Consider the following 27,236-nt stretch of genomic DNA (forward strand, 5'->3'; position numbering starts at 1 on the left):
TTGCTCTCAGCACCTCACTGCACTCCAGCCTGACTTGCCCCCAGAACCTGTATCTGTGTTTCCTTGGATTTCTTTTGATGAAGTTCGCCTGTGCCAAGAAAGCAATGCTTAGATACGGGACAAGTACTCACCAACTGGCTGACAGGAGGCTACATAAATAAATGCCTCCTATTACTGCAGGAGAACTAGCATCTATACCAAATGGCTCCAAAATACCCGGAGGGATGACACTCAAGCTCCAGTGGCTCACAGGATTGACTAACCTTGTAACGGAACATTTTTGGCTCTCCTCCCTTTGTAGACTCAGACTAACAGTTCTATTTTCCTTCACATCCAATGTGAAATATTTTCCATTAAATCATCCCTGTACTATACGATATGCATGTATTGCTCTTGTCTCTTGTACAGGCTCTCCACTCCACATGGGTTCTTTCCTGGGGGCCTCTAGCTTGACTAGCACCACTCATTCCATTGTTGCCCCTATAATGAACACGCTGCATGTATGTGATGGTTGTGTAGCTTGGTCTATATGGGGGACTCATGGCAATGGAGCAGGGGTATCCCTGGTGCTATTGCTGGCTCTGGGGAACCTATTCCTCATACTGGATTGTCTTACCCAGCCAGCTACAGGGGTAGGTGATTGGTTTTAAGGCAGCTTGATATGCCATGCTTTGCTGACTCCTTTCTGAGTGAATACTGAAGAGTAGTTTGAGGAGGCGGCAGAGGAGAGGTGCAGGGAGAGAGTGGAGTAAAGCAGGAAGGGGAGGCTGAGGTCCAAATGGAAAATAAATAAATACATTTAATTTTAAGAAAGCATCTGTAACTTTTAAAAGTAAGAGTAACATCAATGAACAGAAACTGTGCTGTCTGCAATATGACAAGAAGAAAAGCATCTCAAGGGCAAAACTCCAACCACTGAAAAAGCCAGGGTATAAAATGAAAATCCATTTAAAAGACTTTCCTTCATAAAGAAAGAACAGCAGGGCCACTGTTACTTAATCAGGGCCACCCAGTCAAGCATGTTCCCAATCCCAATCTCTTGCATAAGCGCAGAGAGGATGCAACAACTAGAGTGCAAGGAAGTCTAGATACTTGGTAATATGGAAACAGAAGTTGGAGTTGTTTTTGTATGTTATTTTTGCCTATATGCACAGTAAAGGATTCATAGGACCGGGAGGTTTGCACCAAGATTTCTGAGAAAAGCTGATGAGACCAACCAGTGTGTAGTAAGATCACATTCCAGATAGGGAGTCCTTCACCAGTCAGTGCATGATAGTGGCAGCCTAAGACAGAATGAGAACTTGAATGGCAGGAATGTCAGAAATATGAGACCCCAGCCAAAATGGATGGCTCAAAAGAAACACACATGAAGTGCAAGCAACATGGCCATACTTGAGGCTGCCCAAGCTAGCTGAACTTCACATGATGGCATGAAGGATACATTTAATGTCATTTTGCAGGTTTTCTGTTGCTCATATCCCCCCATTCCTCTCTTTTGTAATGGGAGAATTTACTCTGAGGCATCCTACTTTTACTTTATGTTTTTAACTGGGACATACATCTAAGAGATTTCCTTGAATGTCCATAGAAACTTGGGACTTCTAAATAGTCTAAGAAGTTTTATGACACTAGGGACTCTTGGAATTGAATAAATGCATTTTATATTTAGAGGTAGTCAAGAGACTTTGGATGCCAGGGCTGAGGGTTATGGTTGGGTATCTTCCATAGATTCATATCTTGAGCATTTGTCCCCCAATTAGTGGTGGTGTTCTTAGAGGTTATAGAGTTTTAACATGGTGGGGGTTCACTGGGAGAAATCGGGTCACAAGAACTTTTGAGAGGTCCAAATATCCTTGCTCTAGGACCCACTTTCTCTGCTCCCAGGTCTGCCACAGGGTATACAGCCTCCACTCATGTTCCTCTTCTCATGGATTAAGACACCCTCAAACTATGAGCCAAAGTGAATCTTTCTTCATTGAGATGTTTCTGCTAGATGCTAGATGTTGAAGCAACACAACAGTAACTATAACTGGCTACAAAATAAAATCTTTACTTATGAGATGAACTGAGAATGATCAACTGTGTAAAATACTGCAACTGGTCAAAGGTATGGGGTGCTATGCAAGATAACTGCTAGTAGTCTACTGATTTGAATGACATCATTGTGTAATCCACTAAAAATCTTTCTATTTTTCCAAAAGAACAAAGGAGAAAAAGAGAAAATAAAGCATGTCTCTGAATATTTCTAATACTCAGAAACCTAATATTAAACTGGCAGGGAAGAAAGTGACTATGCTAATGTATTACAGCATTTCCTTCCCTACAAAAGAAAAGAAATTCAACGGGCCAAGTCATGAATTTGGGAACTATTAGTGATATAAATTCCACTACCTATTTAATAATGCATAGATTCTACAATGTTTTCAACTTTACATTTTGTTCTGTAGCAAAGGTTTCTTGACACTCTCATATGATGTTAAAATTCTTAGTGGTATTTAAATTAACCTCTGAAGGTTAAACTTACAACTGATGGGACACTAGACATAGACACTTCTTCATATTGTATTTCATATTGTTGTCACAGTAATTTACAAACTTATAAAAATATTGTTAAGTATGTGTGCATCTGTAGGGGACACAATTTAACTTTTTGGATGTCAATATGAAAGTGGTCACTAAAGTAAGATATATTATGTGTTATGCATATATGGGGCAGCAGTAGTAAATGAAAAGATATTTGTTTTATGAAGAATATCTATTCTTACTACAGGATAATCATAACTTCATTTAAGAGGGATATAATGTTTATAGTATTGATGGATAGAAAATAAACTTACCACTTGTCCATTGTGTGGGTTCTTATGAGCATATGGTGGTCCACGGATATGATTCCACATCTGGCCAGACGTCATAGCAAAGACTATACACTGAAAACCAGGGTACAATATTTCAATACATAAGCCAGGGAATGCCAGAATAATGCAAATAAAAAGTGATGCTCACCATTAAACTTCCATTTAAAAAATCATGTATCCGCTCCCGCAGTTAAAAAAAAAAATCAGCTTACTATAGATAGGATCCTGAGCAAATTACTTATTCTATCTGCCCTGGCAGAGTGACAAACCTGAAAGCACTTGCAAACCCCTCAGTGTAAAGAACAGCTGAGACATAGGTAGTGATAAAGAAAATGGTCCTCTCTACATCTTCTAGACTTCATCTGCACACTAGCTAGGGCTATCCACAGCTGATGTTCTTGGGTTCCCATAGCGCTATCTCCACTACCTCTTAGTTGCTTTCAGCAAAGTGCCTCACTACAAATCCAGATCTGTAGAAAAGGAGGAAGCTACGAGAAGATAAACTCAAGAACTCCTAGGGATTATTTTTAGACTTGTTGGCTCTATATGGAAAAAAAAAAAACTTATTTGGAATCTAATCTTGATGACAACAAAGCATTAATGGAGGGGTGTTGTTGAGCAAGAAGCCACAAATTGGTCATGATAACTTTTGGTTATGTGAGTTGTACTAAAATATTATTTTAAAATCCATATACTCACCATCCATAAAATGTGTGCCTCAGGCCAGAATGTTATTCTTCTGGCTCTGTAATTTGTTCAAATTATACTCCACTTCAGCTGCCTAGCTCTTGTAACTGTCTCAATGAGGGTTAAAATAGCAATAACTAACAATCCAGGTTTGTGAGATTTGGCTGTTTTGTGTTTTGTTTCTTAAGGAGGACATGAAGAAGAAGAGCAGGATGCGGCATATCCTTGGAGGATAAAAACTCAGAGAACTAAGTTGGATTATGTTCAATAACTGCTTGTGAACCAGAGTTTCAACAGAAAATGGTGAACTCATTTAGAGAGGTTAATATGAATCTTCTACTTGCTCTGTTGAAAGTACTCTGAAATTAACTTAGGATTCTTAGAAGCCAGAATTGATGTGGGCAGAGTTGAACAAGACATTTTCTGAAGTCAGATATTTATAAATATTTGTACTTAAACTTAGGATGAAATATTAGAATACTGGGTCTGTAATAGGCAGAGAATATATTTAACCATCTAAAAATATACTTTATGATAGAATTATGTGAGGAAAATAAACTATTTAATTCACATATTAGTTTCAGTGAATTTAGAGAGACTGGTGAGTTAAAATTTTGTGCTAAAAGACAGTCTGAGGCAGAATGTATTTAGAAACCACAGTAAGAGATATATGTAGTAAAAAAAATAAAAACAACACATTTATAGTAAACAGGTGACCTCTGTTGCTATAATAGATAGGCAATGGCACTAGAATTTTGCCAGTTTGAAGCATGGCCTTGACATGTACTAAATCTGCAACTGATTCTGCCCTGATGCATATATCTGCCTTCTTGTACTGACAGGTTGGTTAATTCTATTTTCATTATGGTTGATGGACAGGCATGGCCAAGCTTAGACTTCAGAAAGATACACTACTTGCAGTTCGGAGAACAGTTAGGAGAAATTAGTTTTAGTAAGGGGAGATTACAGTGGTCTATTCCATGGTACTGAAAACAACTGAGAGAAGGTCGACCATATAAGAGGTGGGATCAAAGGGCCTTAGTGGCTGAAGGAAATTACAGAAAACAGACTCAAAACTAAAACTAAGAACCCACATATCTGGTTTCTTCTTTATCTTTGAGGCAGGGTTTTGCAGTCAATGTACAAGCTCTGCTTGGCATGAAAATAACTACAAGGTCCAATCTGGCTTGTGACCCATAGTTTCTGCCTGCTTGGGTCTAGGATTACCATAGTGCTGCATGGCTAGATTACTGGTTTCTGAACTGAGCAACAGGGTAATTTGAAGACCTACTCAGAGATATTAAGAATGAGGCTGAGGCATGCAAAAGTAAATAAGGAGGTAGAAAGACTTAGAATTCATTTTAAAAGACAGTAACAATATACCTTCAAAATACTCATTTCTGAGCTTAAGCAATGGCTTTGTGGCTAATATCAACTGTTGCTCTTGCAGAGTACTTAGGCTCAGGCCCAGCACCCATCTGGAAGCTCACAAACACCTGTAACTGTAGATCAAGGGGATCTCATGCTCTCTTCATGTCGTGCCACCACGGGCAGCACTAAGGCAAACATGATGCATACACAGACACTCATACACATAAAATCAAATATTAAAAAATTAATTTCCAAAAGGTACTACATATATAACAATAAAAAATTAATTTCCAGAAGGTACTACATATATAACAATAGAAGTAAAGGGAAAGCTACCAGGTATCATTGCTGTAGTTTGAGAAGAAATTAAATAACCCAAGAACACTAGGTAGAGTGCGATTAAAACAAGGCTTAATAGGAACCCCAAAAGATGACTCAGAAATATTAGTCATCACAGAAATTGGAACCCTCACATCTGATATAGGTAGGGAGTATTATATAAATAGTAGACAAACACAGTACTTTGGGAAATAAGGTCATAGTAGTTGGCAAACATCACGGTGGGGAGAAGATCAAATATAAAACAACCTGACAAGCCTCAACTTGAGGGTGGAAGGTATTTATGTAGGGCATCTATATCCTCCTCCAAGGCTCAGCAAACATCACAGTAGAGAGGCAGGAAGAATACAAGAGCTAAAGGATGGTAAGGAGTGTTGTGAATAGCTGTCTGCTGGACATGATATGATGTTGTCCGAATGAACTCAAGAGCACAGCTGCATGCACAAGATCTATATGCACTGGGCCAATCAACATCCTATCATGGCATTTTAGAAAGGAAACTATTATTATACTCCAGACAGCTGCAGTGCTACAAAATTACTTATAAAGGGAAGATTTTACAATATTAATATTGATAGAACAGAGGATAGTTGGATACTCTTATTGAATAAGTGTAAAAGGAATACAATCTACCACATGAACAAGAGGATAGAAGCAGAAATTGCTCAGTGTGGACAGTAGTCCAAGACACAGAAGGTTGGTTCATCTACCAATATGGTGCTGCAATGTAGTCAAGTAATCTACACCAAATAGGAACAAATCTTCAAAAATACATGATCTCTGTCAACCATGCATTTAGGTGCCAGATCAAAACCATTTTATGGCATGTGAACTTCTCCCAATAAGACAAATAGAGAAATTTTCCTAAGATTTTCACATTATAGAATTTAGCCAATATGTGAAAATGTTGTTTCCATTCAGAATAACTTCTAAATTATGACAATACTGAGACCATGATTAAGCCTTGTGACAAAATTAATATAGCATTAGAAACAAACACAAACATGTTTTGCTAGTAACTCAGGAAAAAATGGCTAAATTTTCTTAATTAAGCAACAACACCATCTATGGTAGGTCATTTAAATTTTGCAAATTTCCTTTAATTATTTATTCAGGAATCTAGAAACTGTATAATAAATGTAAGGGAGCCAGCTGAGGCAGAGAATACTTACAGACATACTTACAGAACCCAGGAATTCAAAAAGTTATGGCAATTTTCACAAGACACAAGAAAATTCTGAATCAATAGTCTTCTAAAATGCAAGGCATGCCAAGTTTATGCCAACCAGCCTTTAAAGTATGATACTTGGTCTTCTTAACTGCTAAAATATTACTATTTCAGTGTATTTGATTATTTAGATTTTTGTCATTAAAATAAGCGGGTCATTTATTTAATAATATATTCAGAAAATGCATGATTCATGAGGACATAGTCTCTATGAGCCATCACAAAGTGAACACCCTCTTGTAAATTACACAAATGAAAACTATAGACCACTACTATCTTAAGAAAGAACCCTTCATGTCAGTCTGACAACTGCCAAGATAGCTGGGGGGGGGGCATTTTCTTCAAAGTGTTGGAGTATACATCAGTGTATGCTCTCCTTTATAGATCCAATGAAGCTTGACTCTAGGTGGAGAGCTAAATGCTCATATGCCAAAGCAGCTGCAATGTTAAATAAACATCAACACTTTTTATCCCTGCATATCCTGGTTGAGGCCTGCTATGGTCAAATAGCAATTTAATTTTACAAGGCATTAGAGATCATGGAAATTGAATATATTTTCTCATGTTGACTGAAATTTTGACATTGGGTGACATTGTGAGTCTTTTGTCTTCTTTTAATAGAGGGATACCTCGCTCAGCCTAGACACAGGGGGAAGGGCCTTGTCCTGCCTCAACAGTGATGTGAGAGACTTCGTTGGCTCCTCTTGGGAGGCCTCACCCACTCTGAGGAAATGGATGGGGGTGGGGTGGGGGAAGGTGGGAGGAAGGGTGTGTGGGGGGGAACAGAGATTGGTATGTAAAAAAGATTGTTTTTCAAAAAATTTAAAATATATTTGGTCACATGCCCTTCTATTAGTGGCTTGTTGAAGTTCTTCATACTGTGGATCCAGGTATTTTTTTAAATATACAGAGAGCAAGTACCACTTAGCAAATGGATGGTTTTCCCTTCATTTTCTTAAGTGTCACTTAGCAAACAGCTATTAACTTTAATATAGCTCATTTATTTCTTCTATGACAATTTCTTCATCCTCTGCTCTATGATATTCTTGTCTAGTAATACAAACCTACATCTTCTGATGAAAGTATTATGCTCCCAACTAGATTCATAATTCAGTTTGTTCTCTTATATGTCTGGATTCAATTAAACATTTACATGAATGATGGGGGATTGTCCTTCTGTATGCTGTGAATGTTTCTCTTATTGGCTGATGAATAAATGCTGATTGGCCAGTAGCCAGGCAGAAAGTATAGGCAGGGCTACCAGACTAGGAAAATTCTGGGAAGAGGTACAGAGAGTAAGTCTCCAGAGAGACATCATGTAGCCACCAATGGAGTAACATGCCTGAGCATTAAGGAAGGATAAGCCACAGCCTCATGGCAATCCACAGATTAATAGAAATGGGTTAATAATTAAGAAAGAGCTAGTCAGTAAAAAAAAGAAGTCGTATCCATCAGCCAACAACTTTATAATTAATACAATGTTCATATGTTTATTTGGGGCAAAGTGGCTGTGAGACCAGGCTAGAAAGAAACTCCAGCAACAGATATATCTACTAAACATCTGAGATAAATTTTAAAGTTAATTTTTTAAAATTTTCTTCATAATACAAAATTTAAATAAGACTGCAAGTATTTTCAGCCTTTGTAAATCACCAAATATTAATTAATCACCAAAAACCAAATATTAATTGTTAGTGAAAAAAATTAAATATAGTTAAAGCTTTGTATCTGTGGGTTTCACTTGTAAATTTGGTTCACCAGAGATCAGAAACAGTAATAAGAAATTTTGAGTACTCTGAAACATATAGGAATGTTTTCCATGGTATTGGTCCCTAAGCAGTAAAATCTGATAAGCATTTACAGGTTATTTAGTAACCTACAAATGATTTTAATGTAAACATTTACATCAAGGACTAAGTATCCAGAGAAAGAGACTCAGCATTGTAATATTACATGACTTAAATAAAAGAATGCAACTGTATTCTCAATATATTACAGAGATCGTCTCCTACAGCCTTCCTCCCCATCCTATCCTTTTGTTTCAGTGATGAACTCCCTCAGACAATCTTCATTCTCCCTATTCCACTCCAATTCCAATCCTCTTAGTCTTATCACCAACTTTGTAGACCACCTATTTGTGGCTTTCTCTTCCTCTCTGCCCCTATCCTCAAGAGATCACATAGATCTTTTCATACAGCCTTCCTCTAATACCATCCCATCCCTCTGTCTAAGCTACTAACTCCCACATGAACATCCTGGAAACCCACCTGCCATGCTGGCTAGGGAATCAGGTAGGTTATTTTGACTGTACCTCTTCTCTACCAATTCCAAACCCTGAGTCTTAATCTCAGCTTTTTAACAGACTGCCTGCTGTGGCTTCTCATTCCTTTCTGCCCCGATTCCAAGAGGTCTACTCAGATCCTGGTGTAGCACCCAGCTTTCTTCCTCTACTGTTCAACTCACCTCCCTCTTCTAGGTCATCCCTATTTCTCAGAATTGGTTTCCAATATCTAAAAACACATTCTACCCAGGAGCCCTTATGGTCATATATGGCATGATCTCAGAAGTATTCCCTACCAGGCAATACACAGTTACCATACTTTTATAAGAACCAGAGAGGGCAACATAAACCAAGGAACTGAACACACACCCAACAAACACAAGACCAGATATCAATACCTACAATTACAATCATCCCAAATCCAGATGCCTAGATACTAACATACAAATACACTCAGTATCAATTCGGACAATATATTGCTAAATGAAATGAAAAATGTAGGAACTTGAACAGGAACCTTGGAGGCAAGCCCCATCCACAAAGTTCAAGATATGGAAATGAGATAGAAGAAATGGATACCCCAGGTAAGAAAATGTTAATTAAAATAAATCCAGGTACAAAAACATCCAGGAAATCTAGGACATTATGAAAAGACCACATGAGAATAATAGGAATACTGAAAAAGAAGAAGAAACCCAGGTAAAAGACAAAAAATATTTTCAGCAAAGTTGTAGACCTTTCCCTTAACCTAAAGAAGGAAAGTGCCTATAAAGGTTCATGAGTCATACAGAATACCAGATAGACAGGACCAGAAAAGAAACCCGCCCCCCCCCTCCCAGCACACGATCAAAATACTAAACTGGTTCTCCTTAGTATAGAAAATTAAGACACAGGCTTGAAAGAAATACATTCTAAAAATATAAACTCATTCCAGGATACTGTCAGAATTCTCTGCAGGTATTCATTACACTGCATATAAAGATTACCTTCCACAAAGGAAGCATACCAATCTTCTAATGATTGAGTTGCTTGATAACAAAGTGCTTGGGGCTCTGCTCAAATACCTACTTCACTGAAAAAATTAACAACAACAACTATTTGTGTCCCACTTACAAAGGTAACCAAACAACAAACCACAGAGGCAGCATTATAAAAGTAAAAAGAAACAGTTTTATGAAAATACATATGGGGAGCAGGGTAGTGGTGGAACACAACTTTAATCCCAGCACTAAGGAGGCAGAGGCAGATAGAACTCTGCATTCAAGCCACTCTGGTCTACAAAGCAAGTTCCAGGACAGCCAGGACTATACAGACTTGAAAAATCTAAAAATAATTAAATAAATGAAACATATAAGGGGAGGTATACCCTCTGAAATCTGAGCCACCTAATAGCTTTGAATGTTTATTCCAACAAATCAGGATGTGTTTAAGGCTTAAGGGTCTTTCCTGAATGTGAAAATTGTCTGGGAATTTATACTAATCTCCAGCCTTTAAGCTTCTCATAAAATCTAAGTAATTAAACTGATATAATTTCTTTGAGGCAGGAGAAACATTAGGGTGTGAAAGCCATCTACTAGCACAGCTCATCAGTGGGAACAGGCAGAAAGAGCTTCTACCCCACTGTGATTTACTGCGATAATAAGGCTGGCTTATTAGACTTTTAATGATGTCTTATCTTTCATGTTTTTAATTGCAGATCCTTGGGATGTTTTCTTTTGTGTTTGAAATGAATGTTACTATTCAGCACACTAATATTGCCTAGGTTAAAATGACAGTAAGTACTCTGTGAAAAACTAGTAGTACCATGAAGCTCTGCATGATGGGCTACAAACTATACAATTTTAACCCATTCTAGTATTTCAAACAACACTGATTTTTGAAAACTACAATGTTGACATTTGTCCTATGTTCCTTGACATTATATACTACTATAATTCAGTATTTTATTCAATCATTGTTTATTAGCATCATAAATCAGGACATGGTTAATTGTCCAAGTAAACGGAAACGAAATAAAACAAGAACCAACCAATGATCTGTCCCATGGACCATCATTGCCTTTTATTAATACAAAGTATTTAAGAATCATTTTTTCCTGCTCAAGAAGTCCAAGAAGCAGTAAAATCTATCTCTCTCACTTTTGTAATTTAACTCAGAACCTAGGAAGCTATGAAATATGTATATGTTACTATCTCTACAGCTCATTTCCTCTTTGCCAGGAAGTTCAAATCTTTCTGACTATCCTATACATAAACCATGATGAATAATTTACTCCTTTTTGCAATATAAACTCTATTTTTATTCTACTTGTGAATCAAAAGCAACAAAGTAAGTACAGTAGTAAACATAATTACCCCCCTTACAGGACAGGTTACTCAGCATTAAGGGCATATAACACTAATTAATTTTTTGGAAAGTATGTTCTTAAAGGATCAGCTACACAACATACACTTAGTGGTACCTAGTATTATTCCTTACTAGAAAATAGCATGGAGTAGGGTGCTGGGGGTATGGCTTAAAGAATAGACCGATTGCATCATAAGTTAATTCCCAGTCATCATGTAAGAAAGTTGAGTGTGTTGGCATATGCCTGTAATTCTAGAACTGGGGAAAGGGAACCAGGAATATTTTTAGAGATGGCTGGCCAACCCTAGTTGAGTTTCACAATCAATGAGAGATCCTGTGTCAAAAAACTGGGTGGAAAGAAATAGAAGATACTCAATGGCAGTCTCTAGTCTCCATGAGTACCCCTATAAACCTATCCACATGAATACACACACACACACACACACACACACACACACACACACACACACACACACACACACAAACACACTCATGGAAAGAAACAGCACAGGGAAAGCGATTCTATGAGCACTATTTTCCTGGTTAATTCCTTTTGCATTACTGATGCATTTCCTGTATGACTGATCAGTGCTCCAAGAACTCTTCTTTTGCAAGGCAATTAGAGGCTTTTAATAGAATTTGTCCAAATCAGATATTAATATTTCTGGCAAAACAGAAATATATAATCTCACTTCCTAAGGGGGGAAAAAGAAATGCTGCTTTTTTAAAACAGAAAAATATTTGGGAAACCAAATAAACAAGACAGCATGTTCTTGCAAAGCTTCTTTACTGTCTAAGGAAATCTCCAAAACAAACTGAGAGAATATGGAAATGGACAATCTAAGGGTTTCTCTATATAATCCTGGCTGTCCTGTAACTCATGCTATAGACCAAGCAGACCTGGAACTCAGAGATCTGCCTGCTTCTGCCTCCCAAGTGCTGGGCCTTAAGTTGTGGGCGTGTGTGTGTGTGTGTGTGTGTGTGTGTGTGTGTGTGTGTGTGTTCACAGACAGCACTTCTTTGTGTAACAGCTCTGGCTGTTCTGGAACTCATTTTATGTATATCAGATTGGCCTGGAACTCACAGAAATCCACCTGCCTTTGCTTCCTGAGTGCTGGGATTAAAGGCATGTGCCACCATCTCACGATTTTAATCTCTATGTTAAAGAAAGAAAGATTATAAAAAGCATGCAATTTATTTTTTTTTAAATCAGCAATTTATCATCAGTAGGGTTGTAAAACATGTCTGTTCTTAAAGTCTGTTAGTAACTTCTAATAGTCTCCACCAGGGAGTGGTTCACCTGTAAAAATTCCTTCGTCATGTATGTATTTGTGAGTGTTAGAATATATTCCTCTATGCCAAGTTAATTAATTAGCTTTTAAGGTTTCAAAGTAAAACACAACAGCAACAAAAATAGACAGAGAACACAAGAAACTGATTTGTTGCTGTATTTAACACATCAGACAAATGGTCTTCTATCCATTCTTGCTGTCAAAATGGGTTCTTTGTGGCCACTAGGCTAATACCAGACATTAAAAAGTGCCTGAATTTATAGACAGCCAGCTTTGTGAGTACAGAATACAGGTAATTAGGCTCAAATTCCAGTTCAGAGAGTATCCAGCTGTGCAAACTGTAGCAAGTTGATTTTAATTTTTTGTTTTCTTGGCTATAAAATAATAATACAAACTTCTTTGCATAATTTTTGTAAGACAAACACATAAAATAAGTTCATTAAATAGGAGTATTTATCATAACTGCCTTCTGATATGCTAATTGGGGACTCCTCTAGGGTGTAAGAGTTCAGAGAAGACAACTGACCAATATTTATTCTTTTAAGATGAAACAGTGGCAAGATTTGCTATGGTATTCTTTAAATACTAGTAAATTTCTAAATTCCAACAGTACTTTGAAAGAAAAACTGTATTTTTACAAAGAAATTTGGGTATTCTCTGAAATAAGCAACCCAAAATCCGCCGAGACCAAACATACCTTACATTTTGACATGACTCAGCTTACCCACTGTTTATTTAGTTGTATCAATCAATATTAAGAAAATAAAAAATTCTTAGGTAGGAGCTGCCTTCTTTACTCTTAAAAACATGAATTCAAACATAATATTCCATGTTACTGGAAAGGCACAGATTCTGTGTGGATATGTAAACTCTGCATGTTCCCAGAGAAGAGACCTGCTCTTAAGTGCCTGCTGCCTCATCTGTGTCCTAGTCTGCCTGGTGGTGCCTGCTACCTGAGATGTCAGTCTGCCCTGAGGAAGCTAGTATGTGTGCTTCTAGTTTGCCCTGTTAATCCCCTATCAGTTCTGAAGATCCCTAATACTTGGTGAAAATAAAATGTGAAGTATGTGGGACATTAATGGGCTTTTGGACATAGGCAAAGTGAGAATTAGCTGTTCAAGTATGTTGCTGGATTATATGTACTGTATCACACGTGACTGTTTTTAATATGCTAAACATAAATCAGATAACTTGTTAGATTAACTTCTCGAGGTATTTTCTTTTAATTGGACAGATTTCTAGTTTTCACCATAAAATTTCCATATACACATTTATCACACTTTGACATATGCATCCTCTCGTCTAACCTTTTCCTCTTCCTCCAGGATACTTAAAGGGTATTTTATTACCATAAACTTTCTTCCATTATAAAAAAGGCTTCATTTTTAATTAGGTATCCAAATTGTACCATATATATGAAACCTAGGAATAGACATTAACCATACTGTTATTGTTAGTTCTCTAAAAACTGTTATCATAAATCTCCAAATGATGATATTAAAAGCAAATCATGTTAGTGGTGAAATTCCCCTTACTCTGTAATTTTTACTCCTAATATTTTTATTAGCAATGTGACTAACTTCATAAGTAAAATGAAGAATAGTGAAACAAAATTAAACATGATTTTAACCTTCACCACAAAGATATCTACTATGGTTTTTGCTATTACACACTGCCTAATTAACAATGTTCACGTTAATTCATAGTTTATTAACCTTTTAAAATTATGATTGATTGCTATTTATGTGGCATCTAATCATATTCACAATCACAATCTTATTTCCCCTGTAAATAATCATTGTGATCTTTTACAATTAACAGAACTCATAACGCTTAACCTTTCCTATGACATGCTGCTTCCCAATGTATGCTTTTTATTTCAAAATTCTGGGGCTAATTTGCAATACTTCCTATAGGATTCCTGCTTCTATAGTTGTAAGCACAGTTTGCAACATACTTGGACACACTCCTATGCTTTAGCCTTCTCTAAACTCTAATATTCATAGGAATATTGATATTGAAAGCTGTAGCTTTTTATTATCCACAGAATAACTGCCACAACTTCTCTCCTTATTGTGAGTTTTCTCTCATTGTTATTTTATCAGAAAAACTTCCATTGATCCATGTACTGAATCTGCCATCTCTTTCATGTTTTGTTGAAACCTGATTTCATCCTTTGTTAACTTTGGCTTTATTATATCCTTTTTCTTGTCATTACAGTAGGCACCAGGCTGTTCATGTGCGAGCTCTGGCATTCTCAGGTCTTGCTGTAAGTTCCCTCTTGAAAGAGCTCTGCCATACCACAATGGTTTGGCTATGTTGTACTCATTGTATTTCATTAAAATATAATTACATTATTCTCCCCTTCCATTCTTCAGACAACCATATGGTTGACATTTTTCATTTTTAAACCTCCTTTTGGATTTCTTCTTTGATCACTAATTGTTCAGAAGTTAATTTCTATGTATTTGTAAATTTTTTTGATTTTCCTGTTGCTGATTGCTACTTTAACACCAATTTGGTCAGAAAAAAAAGATTTCTGTATTAATATATTACGAAGAATTTTTTGTCCGAATATACAAGCTATCCAGGAGAGAGCTTTCTGTGTACTTGGGAATCATCTGTATTCTGCAGCTGCTGTGAAGTGTGTTCTGTTTATGTCTCTTGAGCTCTTCTGATCTCCAATGTTCTTCACATCAGCTGTTTCCTTAATTGTCTTCGGTCTGGTTGACTTCTCCATTGGTGAAAGCAGAGAGCTGAAATCCCCTAAGGACGGCTGGCTGTCCATTTCTTCCCTTACTTCTACTCATATTTCTTTGGTGTACTTAGATCCTCCAATGCTGTGCACACATGTTACACAAGCATTAATAGATTGGTCCCTTTCTGTTACATAATATTCATCTTTCTTTTGAATATCATACACTCTAAGTGCTCTCTTTTGATTACCATTTACATATAGAGCCTTTTAAGTCATTTATTTCAACCCACATACATCCTTAGAGCCAAAGGCTTAGACTCATCTGCATTTAATTATTACATAATAGTATGCCCAATGACTTTCTATACATCTTAAATTCCTTTTGCCTCCAGCCATCTTAGCTTTCTCTGCTTAATATTTGAAGAGTCTGGGTCAAAGACAGCCCTATGCATTCATCTTTCAAGGTTGACATAGGTAATTAAAAGGGCTCATAGCAGTGGAGAAGGGAGTGTGCCCTTCCTATGCTACACTTGGTATACAGTTACTCCATCACCAGGTCCTAGAGGGAGTTGAGTCAAGGATTCAAGCATGTCAATACTAAGCCACCATGCTTATGTATCAGAATTTCAGGGTCCTCAGAAAAAGCACTCATCATTTCCATGGAAACATCAGGAGACCGTAGCTAAGGAACTTCATCCACTCTCACCTCACGGGTGTCTTTTTTATTAATTTAAGAGAGGGGTGTTGTTGGGGACCAAGAAAGTTCCAATATGGAATGTCTTAAGGTCCAGCCTCTGGTTTCAGTAAACAGGAGCACCCAGAAGCTCTAGCCTACAATTGTATTGCTAATGTGAGCAAGTTGGCTATTGAATTCCATGGCCTCAATGTAGAATGCCTCCTAGTTTGCATCTCTATGGGCCTAAGCATTTGAATACGTGTAGCCTACACCTGAGTGGAGGGCTAGGTTTGTGAGTAACAAGTGAGGACAGAGAGTATTAGGGGCAATCTAGCAGAGAAGAGACAGAAATGGCCTCATGGCCTTGAAAGCATGGTTGGGAGACAGCCAGGAAGATGCTGAATAAACAAGAGACTCCAGTTTTGCAACATGGAACTGAGAGCTCTCTAAAGATGACAAGATGCCTATGCTTGGTTTTTATCGCTGTTGGGTTGCTAGGAGTATCCAAGTCCAAGCTCCCCTATTCAGACCAAACCTCATGGCTACCATGGCTTGGGGCTGAGACATGCCAGGCCACAACACTTTTTTACTCCTAAACCCTGCCTAATCACCCCACCCCCAAAAAAGCATTTCCCTTCTGGATGGCTCTCCAGAGTAAGACAATTCCTTTGCTGGGGATGTGTGTCACACGACCTTTGCCCAGTGATGCTTTGTGGGGGTTCGGGAGGGGGGCATCCTGCAGTTGGATCTGCCTTCTTCATCATCTAGTACTCACACATGTTCACTTGAGCTGCTACTCACAGCTGTTACCCCACATGGCTTCAGTAAGTGAGTCAAGGCTGCTACAGTTCTTTTACCTGTCTTAATTAGATGTGACACCAGGAAAATCAGCAAATTAGCAAGTGAAAATGTGAGTAACTGGGCAGGATGAAATGCATGAGAGTAAAATGCATCTTTTAGACATTCTTGGGAATACTACTGAAACTGTCGATTACTGTGAAGGGCTCATGTTCACTTTATAAACTGGTCATAAGAGCTCAAAGCACACCTTACCAGTAATGGCAGCAAGCCTCTGGTACTGTTTCTAGATTGTGTATACAAAACTTTCAGTCTGTCTTTCCCTTTACCTCTACATTCCTAGTCAAGTTTGCTAAGTCGGTTATATGAAAATCCTAAAAACTGATCTCTAAGAATGGTGGGAAACAACGCCAGCCACTCTCATGGTCCTCTGACAACAAGACCAAAACCAGTCAGGGTGCCCAGCAGCTTACATACACCCAGTGACCACTGGCCCTTACACCTCCCATGATATAGACATGCACCTACAATTTCAATGAAGGAAAAATGTAAAACTTTTGATGAAAAACCCAAGAGAATTTAACATCATGACCCTTTCCAAAACTGACAAACTCAATGAAAGATGCTCTAAGGGGTGAGAAGTCTACAAACTTCTCCTTCAGATCATCCTAAGTACCTAAGCAGGTACTTCTAAGACAGCAACAGCAAAGGCTGGGGTGGCTCTCCCTCTCTATTATCTTAAGTTTGATTTCATGATTTCATGGTGTGCCAAGCAGACATCAAGGATTCCTGTTTCAAATACGGCCTGCAGAAAATGAGGCATACAGGTAGCAACCAGTTCCTAGTCACAAACTCAGCTATGGTTCCAACAAGCGCTAGATATGGGGAAGACACCTGAATGGCCTGCTACCTCAAGGGCTGGATCCTTTCCCTACAGAAACAGGCTGTGACAGGAACTGGTCCCTTGTGGTCTTGTCCTCAGTCTCTAAGCAAGAAGTTCCATCCAGGAACTGTCTGTTGCTCTTCACTGTCTTAGGGCATTCCTTCTTTGGAGAAATCTCTAGGCACACACAAAGCCAGCTAGCTACTTTGAGGCCCCTGCTGCTTTGTATTCAGGAATCCCGGGGATGTGGTGCAAGGGAAGACTAACACAGTAGATGCTTTAAAAGCTGAGCTGTCTCCAGACTTCCCCTTAGTCTTTTAGCTCTTGAGATGTCCTTACCATAGATGATCTCTGCTCTCCCCCTCATCTGCACTAAATTCAATTCCATAAATAAAAAGTTACCAATGCTGCTCTTCCTTCCCTTTCCGACGACCTGATCCATAACGAGGTGAGTGATCCTCTGCTCTTACCCAAATCCCGTCCAAAGCCCCATTCACCCCTATCTCTCTGGTCCTGCGCCCGCTTGGAGTAGACCTGCCCAGGCAGGGAGGAACTCCCTGAGTCTGGAAACACCCCACTCTTCTTTCCCATCCAGCCGACCTGACCCCTACAGAGGCCTAACTCTTTAAAAGTGAGGAGACTACCCGGAGAGGCAAGACCATCCAGAGCTTCAGACACTGAATTCCTAACCCACATACACCACTGGGTAACAAGAGGAGATAGAGAGACCCCACCTGCACCCACTGGAAGAAGATATGGGAAGAAGACAGAATAAGAACTCACTCAACAACAGAAAGACCAATATGACACCACCAGAATCTAGGGACTCCACTCCAACAAGATCGGAAAGGCCCAACACAGAGCATGAAGAAGAGATGGACCTCAAAAATTATCTCAGCAAGATGATAGAGACCTTTAAAGAGGAAACAAGAAAATCCCTTAAAGAAATAGAAGAAAAAACAAGCAAAAAATTACATGAAATGCAGGAAAATACAAACCAAAAAATTCAAGAAATAAACAAATATCTTAAAGAAACTAAAGAAACCCAAGAAAAAACAACCAAACAAGTGAAAGAAGCTCTTGAAACAGTTGGAAGCATGAAGGCTGAAATAGACACAATAAAGAAAACACAGAATGAGGCAATCCTGGAAATGGAAAGGTTGGATAAATGATCAGGAACTAAAGATGTGAGTATAACTAATAGAATTCAAGAGATGGAAGAGAATCTCAGCTATTGAAGACTCCCTAGAGGATATACATTCATCAACCAAAGAAAACCTCAAGTCCAACAAATCCCTAACACAAAATATCCAGGAAATATGGGACACCCTGAAAAGACCAAACCTAAGAATAATAGTACAGAAGGTGAAGAAGCCAAGCATTGGTGGCGCACGCCTTTAATCCCAGCACTCGGGAGACAGAGACAGGCGGGTCTTTGTGAGTTCGAGACCAGCCTGGTCTACAAGAGCTAGTTCCAGGACAGCATCCAAAACCACAGAGAAACCCTGTCTCAAAAACCAAAAAAAAAAAAAAAAAAAAAAAAAAAAAAAAAGAAGGTGAAGAAACACTGCTCAAAGGAACAGAAAACATATTCAACAAAATCATAGAAGAAAACTTCCCCAACCTACATAAAGATATGCCTATGAAAGTACAAGAAGCTTACAGAACACCAAGCAGACTAGACCACAAAAAGAAGTCCCCCCGACACATAATAATCAAAACACCAAATCTACAGAATAAAGAGAAAATATTAAGAGCAGCAAAGGAAAAAGGCCAAGTAACATATAAAGGCAAACCAATCAGAATCACACCCGACTTCTCAATGGAAACTCTGAAAGCCAGAAGGTCTTGGATAGATACCCTACAAGCACTACAGGAGCATGGATGTCAACCCAGACTACTGTACCAAGCAAAACTTTCAATATAGATGGAGAAAACAAAATATTCCATGAGAAAAACAGATTAAAACAATACACATCCACAAATCCAGCACTACAGAAGGTTCTGGAAGGAAAACTCCAACCCAACGCACATAACTACACTCACAAAAACACAGGCAATAGATAATCTAATTTTACCAAACACAAAAATAAACAGGAGGGCAAAATCCACACACAATGACACCACCAACAATAAGTCCAAAACAAACAAGAACCAACAAACAATGGACATTAATATCCCTAAATGTCAATGGTCTTAACTTACCCATAAAAAGATATAGGCTAAAAGAATGGATACGAAGACAGAATCCATCTTTCTGCTGTTTACAAAAAACACACCTCAACTTCAAAGACAGGCGATACCTCAGAGTAAAAGGATGGGAAAAGATTTTCCAATCTAATGGGCTCAAGAAACAAGCTGGTGTAGCAATCCTAATATCTAACAAATTCGACTTCAAACTAAAATAAATCAAAAGAGATGAAGAAGGGCATTTCATCCTCATCACAGGAAACATCCATCAAGATGAAGTCTCAATCCTGAACATTGATGCCCCAAATACGAAGGCACCCACATTTGTAAAATAAACATTACTAAAGCTAAAATAACACATTAAAACCACACACACTTATAGTAGGAGACTTCAACACCGCCTTACACTACTAGACAGGAGTGCCAGACAGAAACTTAACAAAGAAACAAAGGATATGACAGACATTATGACCCAACTGGGTTTAAGAGATCTATAGAACATTCCATCCAAACACAAAAGAATATACCTTCTTCTCAGCGCCACATGGAACCTTCTCTAAAATTGACCACATAGTTGGCAGCAGAGCAAAGCTCCACAATTACAAAAGAATTGAAATAACCCCCTGTATCTTATCAGATAACCATGCATTACAGCTAGAATTCAACAGCAATACGAATTGCAGAAAACCTACATATTCGTGGAAAATAAATAACACCCAATTGCACCATTCCTGGGTTGAGAAAGAAATAAATAAAAAAATTAAAGCTTCCTAGAATTTAATGAGAATGTAGACACAACACACCCAAAATTATGGGACACTCTGAAAGCAGTGCTAAGAGGAAAGTTCATAGCACTAAGTGCCCATATGAAGAAACTGGAGAAAAGTCACATTAGAGAACTGACAGAACAACTGAAAGCACTAGAGCAAAAAGAAGCAAACTCACCAAGGAGGAGTAGGCGCCAGAAAATAATCAACCTGAGGGCCGAAATCAATAAAGTAGAAACCAGGAAAACAGTACAAAGATACAATGAAACAAAGAGTTGGTTCTTTGAGAAGATCAACAAGATAGACAAAACTCTACAAAAGGCAGAGAGAGAGAGAGAGAGAGAGAGAGAGAGAGAGAGAGAGAGAGAGAGAGAGAGAGAGAGAGAGAGAGAGCATGCTATTTAACAAAATCAGAAATGAAAAGGGGGATATAACAAAGGACACTGAGGAAATCCAGAGAATCTTCAGGTCATACTTTGAAAACCTGTACTCCACAGAATTCGAAAATCTAGAAGAAATGGACAGCTTTCTGGATAGATATCACTTACCAAAATTAAACCAAGATCAGATAAACAGTTTAAATCCACCTATAACCCCTAATGAAATAGAAGCAGTCATCAAAAGTCTCCCAACCAAAAAAAGCCCAGGGCCAGGTGGCTTCACTGCAGAATTCTACCAGAAATTCAAACAAGAGCTAATTCCAGTACTCCTCAAATTGCTCCACACAACAGAAGCAGAAGGGTTATTGCCAAACTTTTCATACGAGGCTACAATCACTTTGATACCCAACCCACACAAAAATATGACTAAGAAAGAGAACTACAGACCAATATCGCTCATGAATATTGATGCTAAAATAATAAATTATTGGCGAATTGAATCCAAGAACATATCAGAAAAATCATCCACCAAGATCAAGTAGGCTTCATCCCAGGGATGCAAGGATGGTTCAACAAACGAAAATCCATCAATGTAATCCACCATATAAACAAACTGGAAAAAAAAAAAAAAAAAACACATGATCATCTCTCTAGACGCTGAGAAAGCCTTTGACAAAATCCAACATACCTTCATGATAAAGATCTTGGAGAGAACAGGAGTAACAGGAACATATCTAAACATGATGAACGCAATATACACCAAACCAATAGCCAACATCAAATTAAACGGAGAGAAACTCAAAGTGTTTCCTCTAAAATCAGGAACAAGACGAGGCTGTCCATTCTCTCCATATCTCTTCAATATTGTACTTGAAGTTCTATGTAGAACATTAAGACAAGAAAAGGAGATCAAAGGGATACAAATTGGAAAGGAAGAAGTCAAGCTTTCAGTATTTGCAGATGACATGATAGTCTACATTAGTGACCTGAAAAACTCTACCAGGAAACTCCTACAGCAGATAAACACCTTCAGCAATGTAGCAGGACACAAAATTAACTAAAAAAAAAAACCAAAATCAGTAGCCCTACTATATACAGATGATAAATCCAATGAAAAAGAAATCAGGGAAACATCACCTTTCACAATATCCACAAGCAACATAAAATATCTTGGGGTAACACTAAGCAAAAAAGTGAAAGACCTGTACAATAAGATCTTTGAGACTTTAAAGAAAGAAATTAAGGAAGATACAGAAAATGGAAAGATATCCCATGCTTTTGGATAGGTAGAATTAACATAGTAAAAATGGCAATCCTGCCCAAAGCAATCTACAGATTCAACACAATCCCCATCAAAATCCCAACACAGTTTTTCACAGACATTGATAGAACAATACTCAACATTATACGGAAAAATAAAAAAAAAAAAAACCAGGATAGCCCAAACAACTCTTTACAATAAAGGATCTTCTGGAGGCATCACCATCCCTGACTTCAAGCTCTACTATAAAGCCATAGTTCTGAAAACAGCTTGGTATTGGCACTCACCATAAATCCAGCCACACTGAATCTTCTAGAAAAGAAAGTGGGCACAGGAGACTGCTTCCTGAACATTATGCCAGTAGCACAGACATTGAGGTCTGCAATTACTAAATGGGACCTCCTGAAACTGAGAAGCTTCTGCAAGGCAAAGGACACTGTCAGTAAGACAAAACGACCACTCACAGAATGGGAAAGGATCTTCACTGATCCCACATCTAACAGAGGGCTGATTTCCAAAATATATAAGGAGCTCAAGAAGCTAGCCACCAAAATACCAAACAATGAAATTAAAAAGTAGGGTGCAGAACTAAATAGAGAATTCTCAGCAGAAGAATCTGAAATGGCTGAAAGGCACTTAAGAAAGTGTTCAAAATCCTTGGCCATCAGTGAAATGCAACTCAAAACAACTCTGAGATACCACCTCACACCAGTCAGAATGGCTAAAAGCAAAAATGCCAATGACAATCTATGCTGGAGAGGATGTGGAGAAGAACGAACACTCCTCCATTGCTGGTGGGAATGCAAACTTGTAAGACCAATCTGGAAATCAGTATGGTGGTTGCTCAGAAAAATGGGGATCAGTCTACCTCAAGATCCAGCCATTCCTCTCTTGGGTATATACCCAAATAGTGCATGTTCATACAACAAGGACATATGTTCAACCATGTTCATAGCAGCATTGTTTGTAATAGCCAGAACCTGGAAGCAACCTAGATGCCCCTCAACTGAAGAATGGATAAAGAAAACGTGGTACATTTATACAGTGGAGTACTACTCAGCAGAAAAAAAACAATGGAATGTTGAAATTAGCAGGCAAATGGATGGAACTAGAAGAAACCATCCTGAATGAGGTAACCCAATCACAAAAAGACAAACATGGTATGTACTCACTTATATATGAATTTTAGACATAGAGCAAAGGATTACCAGCCTATAATCCTCTTCACCAAAGAAACTAGGAAATATGAAGGACTCTAAGGGATAAATGGAACCCAGGAATGGGAAGTGGCATGAACTCCTGAGCTAATTGTGAGCATGAGGGTAGGGGAGAGGGAGCTGACACAATAACAGCAGGAGAAGAAGAGTAGAGGAGGGGAAATGGAGGAGCAGAGATATTGAGTAGGGGGAAGAATAGAGGAGAGAGAGCAGGATGAGAGATACCATATCAGAGGGAGCCACTATAGGTCCGAGAAGAGATCTGGAACCAGGGAGATCTCCAGAGACCTACAAGGATGACACGATCTGACAATCCAGGCAATGGTGGAGAGGATAATCTAAAAGCCCTTCCCCTAAAATGAGATTGATGACTTCTCTTTATGCCATCCTAGAGCCCTCATCCAGTGGCTGATGAAAGCAGACACAGACATCCACAGATATACACTGAGCTGAAATCTGGAATTATTTGAAGAGAGGGAGGAATGAAGATCAAAGGGGTCTGTACCAGGTTGGAGAAACCCACAGGAACAGTTGGCCTGAACAAGGAAGAGCACATTGACCCCAGATGCTGTCTGGGAGGCCAGTACAAGACTGATCCAGACCCCTGAACATGGATGTCAATAAGGAGGCCTCTGCACTCCAGGGAGCCTCAGGTAATGGATTAGTATTTTTCCCTGGTGTAAGAAGGGACTCAGATAGACCATGCCACGTAAAAGGATACACTCTGGTCCTGCACACATGGGGAAGGGCCCAGGCCCAGCACAGGAAGATTTGGTGGACTTTGCAGAGCCCCCATTGAGGGCCCTACCCTGCCTGGGGAGTGGTGGGTGGATGTGGTGGGGGTAGGGGAGGAGGGATGGGGGTGAGGGGAGGGAGAGGGAGAAGGAGAAGGGTGTGAAACAAGCTTGTTCCCTAACTGGAACTAATAAAAACAAAAAATTTTAAAAAAAAGTTACCTATGCTCTGCCAATTAGACAGCATTTGGAGTGGCCGGTCTATTCACATTTACTTTGTAGGAAAATTGAATGCTGGAGTTTCACATTCCCTCCAGTTTTTCCAGTTGTGTCATTGTGAAGCAAATGGCAGTAGCCATTTATTCTATCCTAAGTAGAAGCCATTGGTCTACTTCTAAACATGACAGCATTGTTTTCCTATCACCAGTAGCTTTACATGTAAATGTGTTCTTATCATACCATATGCTTTCCAAATATTTTCATTTGGCCTATATATTATGGATTACTTTTCAGGGCATCTTTTGAAGAGCAGGAAGTTTGAACCGTAATCAGGAGTAATTCATCCTTTTTTCACTTACATATTCATTCATCTTATGCTACAATTTTCTGCAGTTTTCTAGAAGTGTCACTTAAGCTCCTGTACAGGGAACCATACGCCACTGAGTACATGTCACAGATGTGAGGTCCCTTTAATTGTCTCCTTATTCGCACTTAGGTATTTTCCAGCATTACTTGTGCCAGCCTGTATGTCTCATTTTGATTTCTTAGCACCTGTGTTCAAGAGTGAATTGAACATGTACATGTGCAGATGTTCAGTCCCCAGCACTCTGTTCCAATGTTTAGGCATCAAGTCACAGGCCAATTCCACACTATTCTGATTACAATAGCTTTAGATAAGACAACACCAGCTAATGCAAGGTCTTTGGTTGTCTTTTTTTTTTTTTTTTTTTTTTTTTTTTAAGCCAGCTCAACATTCCAAGGCTCTTCTACATGAACTTTAGAATCAGCTCATGGATGTCTTCTAACAAGGCTTTCCAGGATATAACTGTCATCTAAATATGAAGAAGATGTGATATACAATATTACACCTTATGCTCTTGAATGCACACACTTCTCCATTTATTAAGTCTCTTTTTATGTGCTTATAATATAGTTAGCACTAAGTGCCTTCGATTGTTCTTGCTATGGAAGCATGCAGGCCAGTTTGCTACTGCATTATTAGATCCAGTATGATGGGCTCTGCTTCTTCATTAGATGCTAAACTTGTTTGCATCTAATGCAATAAATACCCTGATGTGACTGAACTTGTCTCTCAAGTTTATTTGTATGTCACATGCCTTTCTCCCTCTGTTGTTTTCATATCTGCTTCTGTACTAATTACATTACTTTCCACCTTAACACTTGTATTTGATTTCTACCTGTATCTGCTATTTTTTTCAGATATTCTTCTGAATATTACAACATGTATCTTAAGCTAATCCCCCTCAATTTAAATATGATACTAAACTACTTAAGACATAGTGACAGTATGTGAGCCAGGAACAAATTAGCCTTCAGATGCTATTTCTATTATATGAAGGTAGATATACACACATATGATAAATCAGACAATCCATTAATCTGGTGTTACAAATTTTGCTTTCATGCCATATATTTCAAATTAACTGAGAAATGAAAAATGAACAGTCCTTCATATATTAGGGAATACTTTTATTTCCTACTAATAGTTAAAGCCTACTTCTGTAACATAAATTTTGTGCCTCTATTTATAATGTATATATTTTCCTTTTTTTCTCCATTTTTTATTTATATTAGAAACAAGATTGTTTTACATGTCAACCCCAGTTCTCTCTCCCTCCTCTCCTCCCCTGCCCCCTACTAACACCCTACCTATCCTATACCAATTCTGCTCCCAGGGAGAGTGAGGTGTCTTCAGAGTCTGTCATATCTTTGGGATGGGGCCTAGGCCCTCCCCCATGTGTCTAGGCTGAGGTAGTATTCCTCTATGTGAAATGGGCTCCCAAAGTCCATTCCTATGCTAGGGGTAAGTACTATCTATTACAAGAGGCCCCACAGATTATATTTTCAAAACGGAGTTTTGTTTTTTTAATGTATGAGTAATTTGTCTGCAGATACATATGTCCACCAGAAGAGGGCATCAGATCCCATAAGAAACCAGTTATAGACTGCAGTTATAGATGGTTGTGAGCTGCCACATGGGTACTGGGAATTGAACTCAAGACCTCTGGGGAGCAGGCAGTGCTACTTAACCACTGAGCCATCTCTCCATCCCAGGAATCTATACTTTAAGACTTTGTATTTTAACTAAATCAATTTTAAATAGTAATCATGTCATTTTTGGAGATGTTTTGTATGTTTTACTTTGGTTAATTCTTGGTATTTTACACTTATTCTTCAGGTGTATACAGTGTCAGTGTGTGTGGCGGTCTGGAGTTTGTACTCTCATTCTACTGCCTGGATTCTGAAGACTGAATTAGGTGGACTATCTCAGCAGCAAGAGCCTTTACCTACTGAACCATCTTGCTGGCCCAGTTATTAGCTAATTATTTAAAGAGGGTAGTATGATTTTAGCTACAGACAAAAATCCAGTTTTGTAAAACATGAAATAAGAACATGTCCTATGGATTGGCCTTAATATCATCTGGACCCATCTCCTATCTTTCAAAGTCACTTTCAGCCATTGCCCATTGGTGGAAGTGTAAGCACTCCAGCATCAGTTAAATTCCTTAGCATGTACCCTTCTTGTGTTTCCCATTGTAACCTGGCACTGTGTGTAACATTTCACTTTTTATTTTTTAATTCCACACAATCATGGCTCCTTTCACTGTCCATAACACCTTCAGAGTTCCATTCCTCTTCAATTCAGCTGCTGCTACACTTTAGACCGCCTGTCCAATTTTCTCACCACTTCAGGCTTGGCACTTTCCCTGTGTACTCCTACAGCTCTCCCTGCTGATCACTGTAAGAGCCTGTACAACTCTGCATGGTAGGTGTGTGTTAAGCAGTTTGTACCCCCACAACTAGTTGTGTCTCATTCTTATATAACCAGTGTCTAACAAGTATGTCAAAGGCACACTGGAGATAAAAGAACTGCTGGGGGTTAAGCTGAACGAGTATAAACCCAAATCGCTTCAGTTAACAAATTAGTTCAAACTGCTAATTCTTACTACCTCATCACCATACTTACAGACATGCTCAAGATACATTAATTT

The 27,236-nt window shown here is 38.5% G+C and overlaps 1 protein-coding gene across 3 annotated transcripts in view; it reads right to left on the reverse strand.

Moving 5' to 3' along the window:
• The window catches only part of Tusc3 (tumor suppressor candidate 3), a 164,872-nt gene that overhangs the window by 47,450 nt on the left and 90,186 nt on the right, over positions 1-27,236 (reverse strand). For 2 of the 3 annotated variants that reach the window (XM_027391225.2, XM_035452477.1), the window contains exon 6: positions 2,838-2,927. The exons of the other annotated variant lie outside the window; for it this stretch is intronic. In XM_027391225.2, the coding sequence (XP_027247026.1) occupies positions 2,838-2,927 (90 nt within the window). The remainder of the gene's footprint in view (positions 1-2,837; positions 2,928-27,236) is intronic. 3 annotated transcript variants of the gene reach the window in all.

The sequence above is a fragment of the Cricetulus griseus genome (assembly GCF_003668045.3).
Source record: "Cricetulus griseus strain 17A/GY chromosome 1 unlocalized genomic scaffold, alternate assembly CriGri-PICRH-1.0 chr1_1, whole genome shotgun sequence".
Lineage (NCBI taxonomy): Eukaryota > Metazoa > Chordata > Mammalia > Rodentia > Cricetidae > Cricetulus > Cricetulus griseus.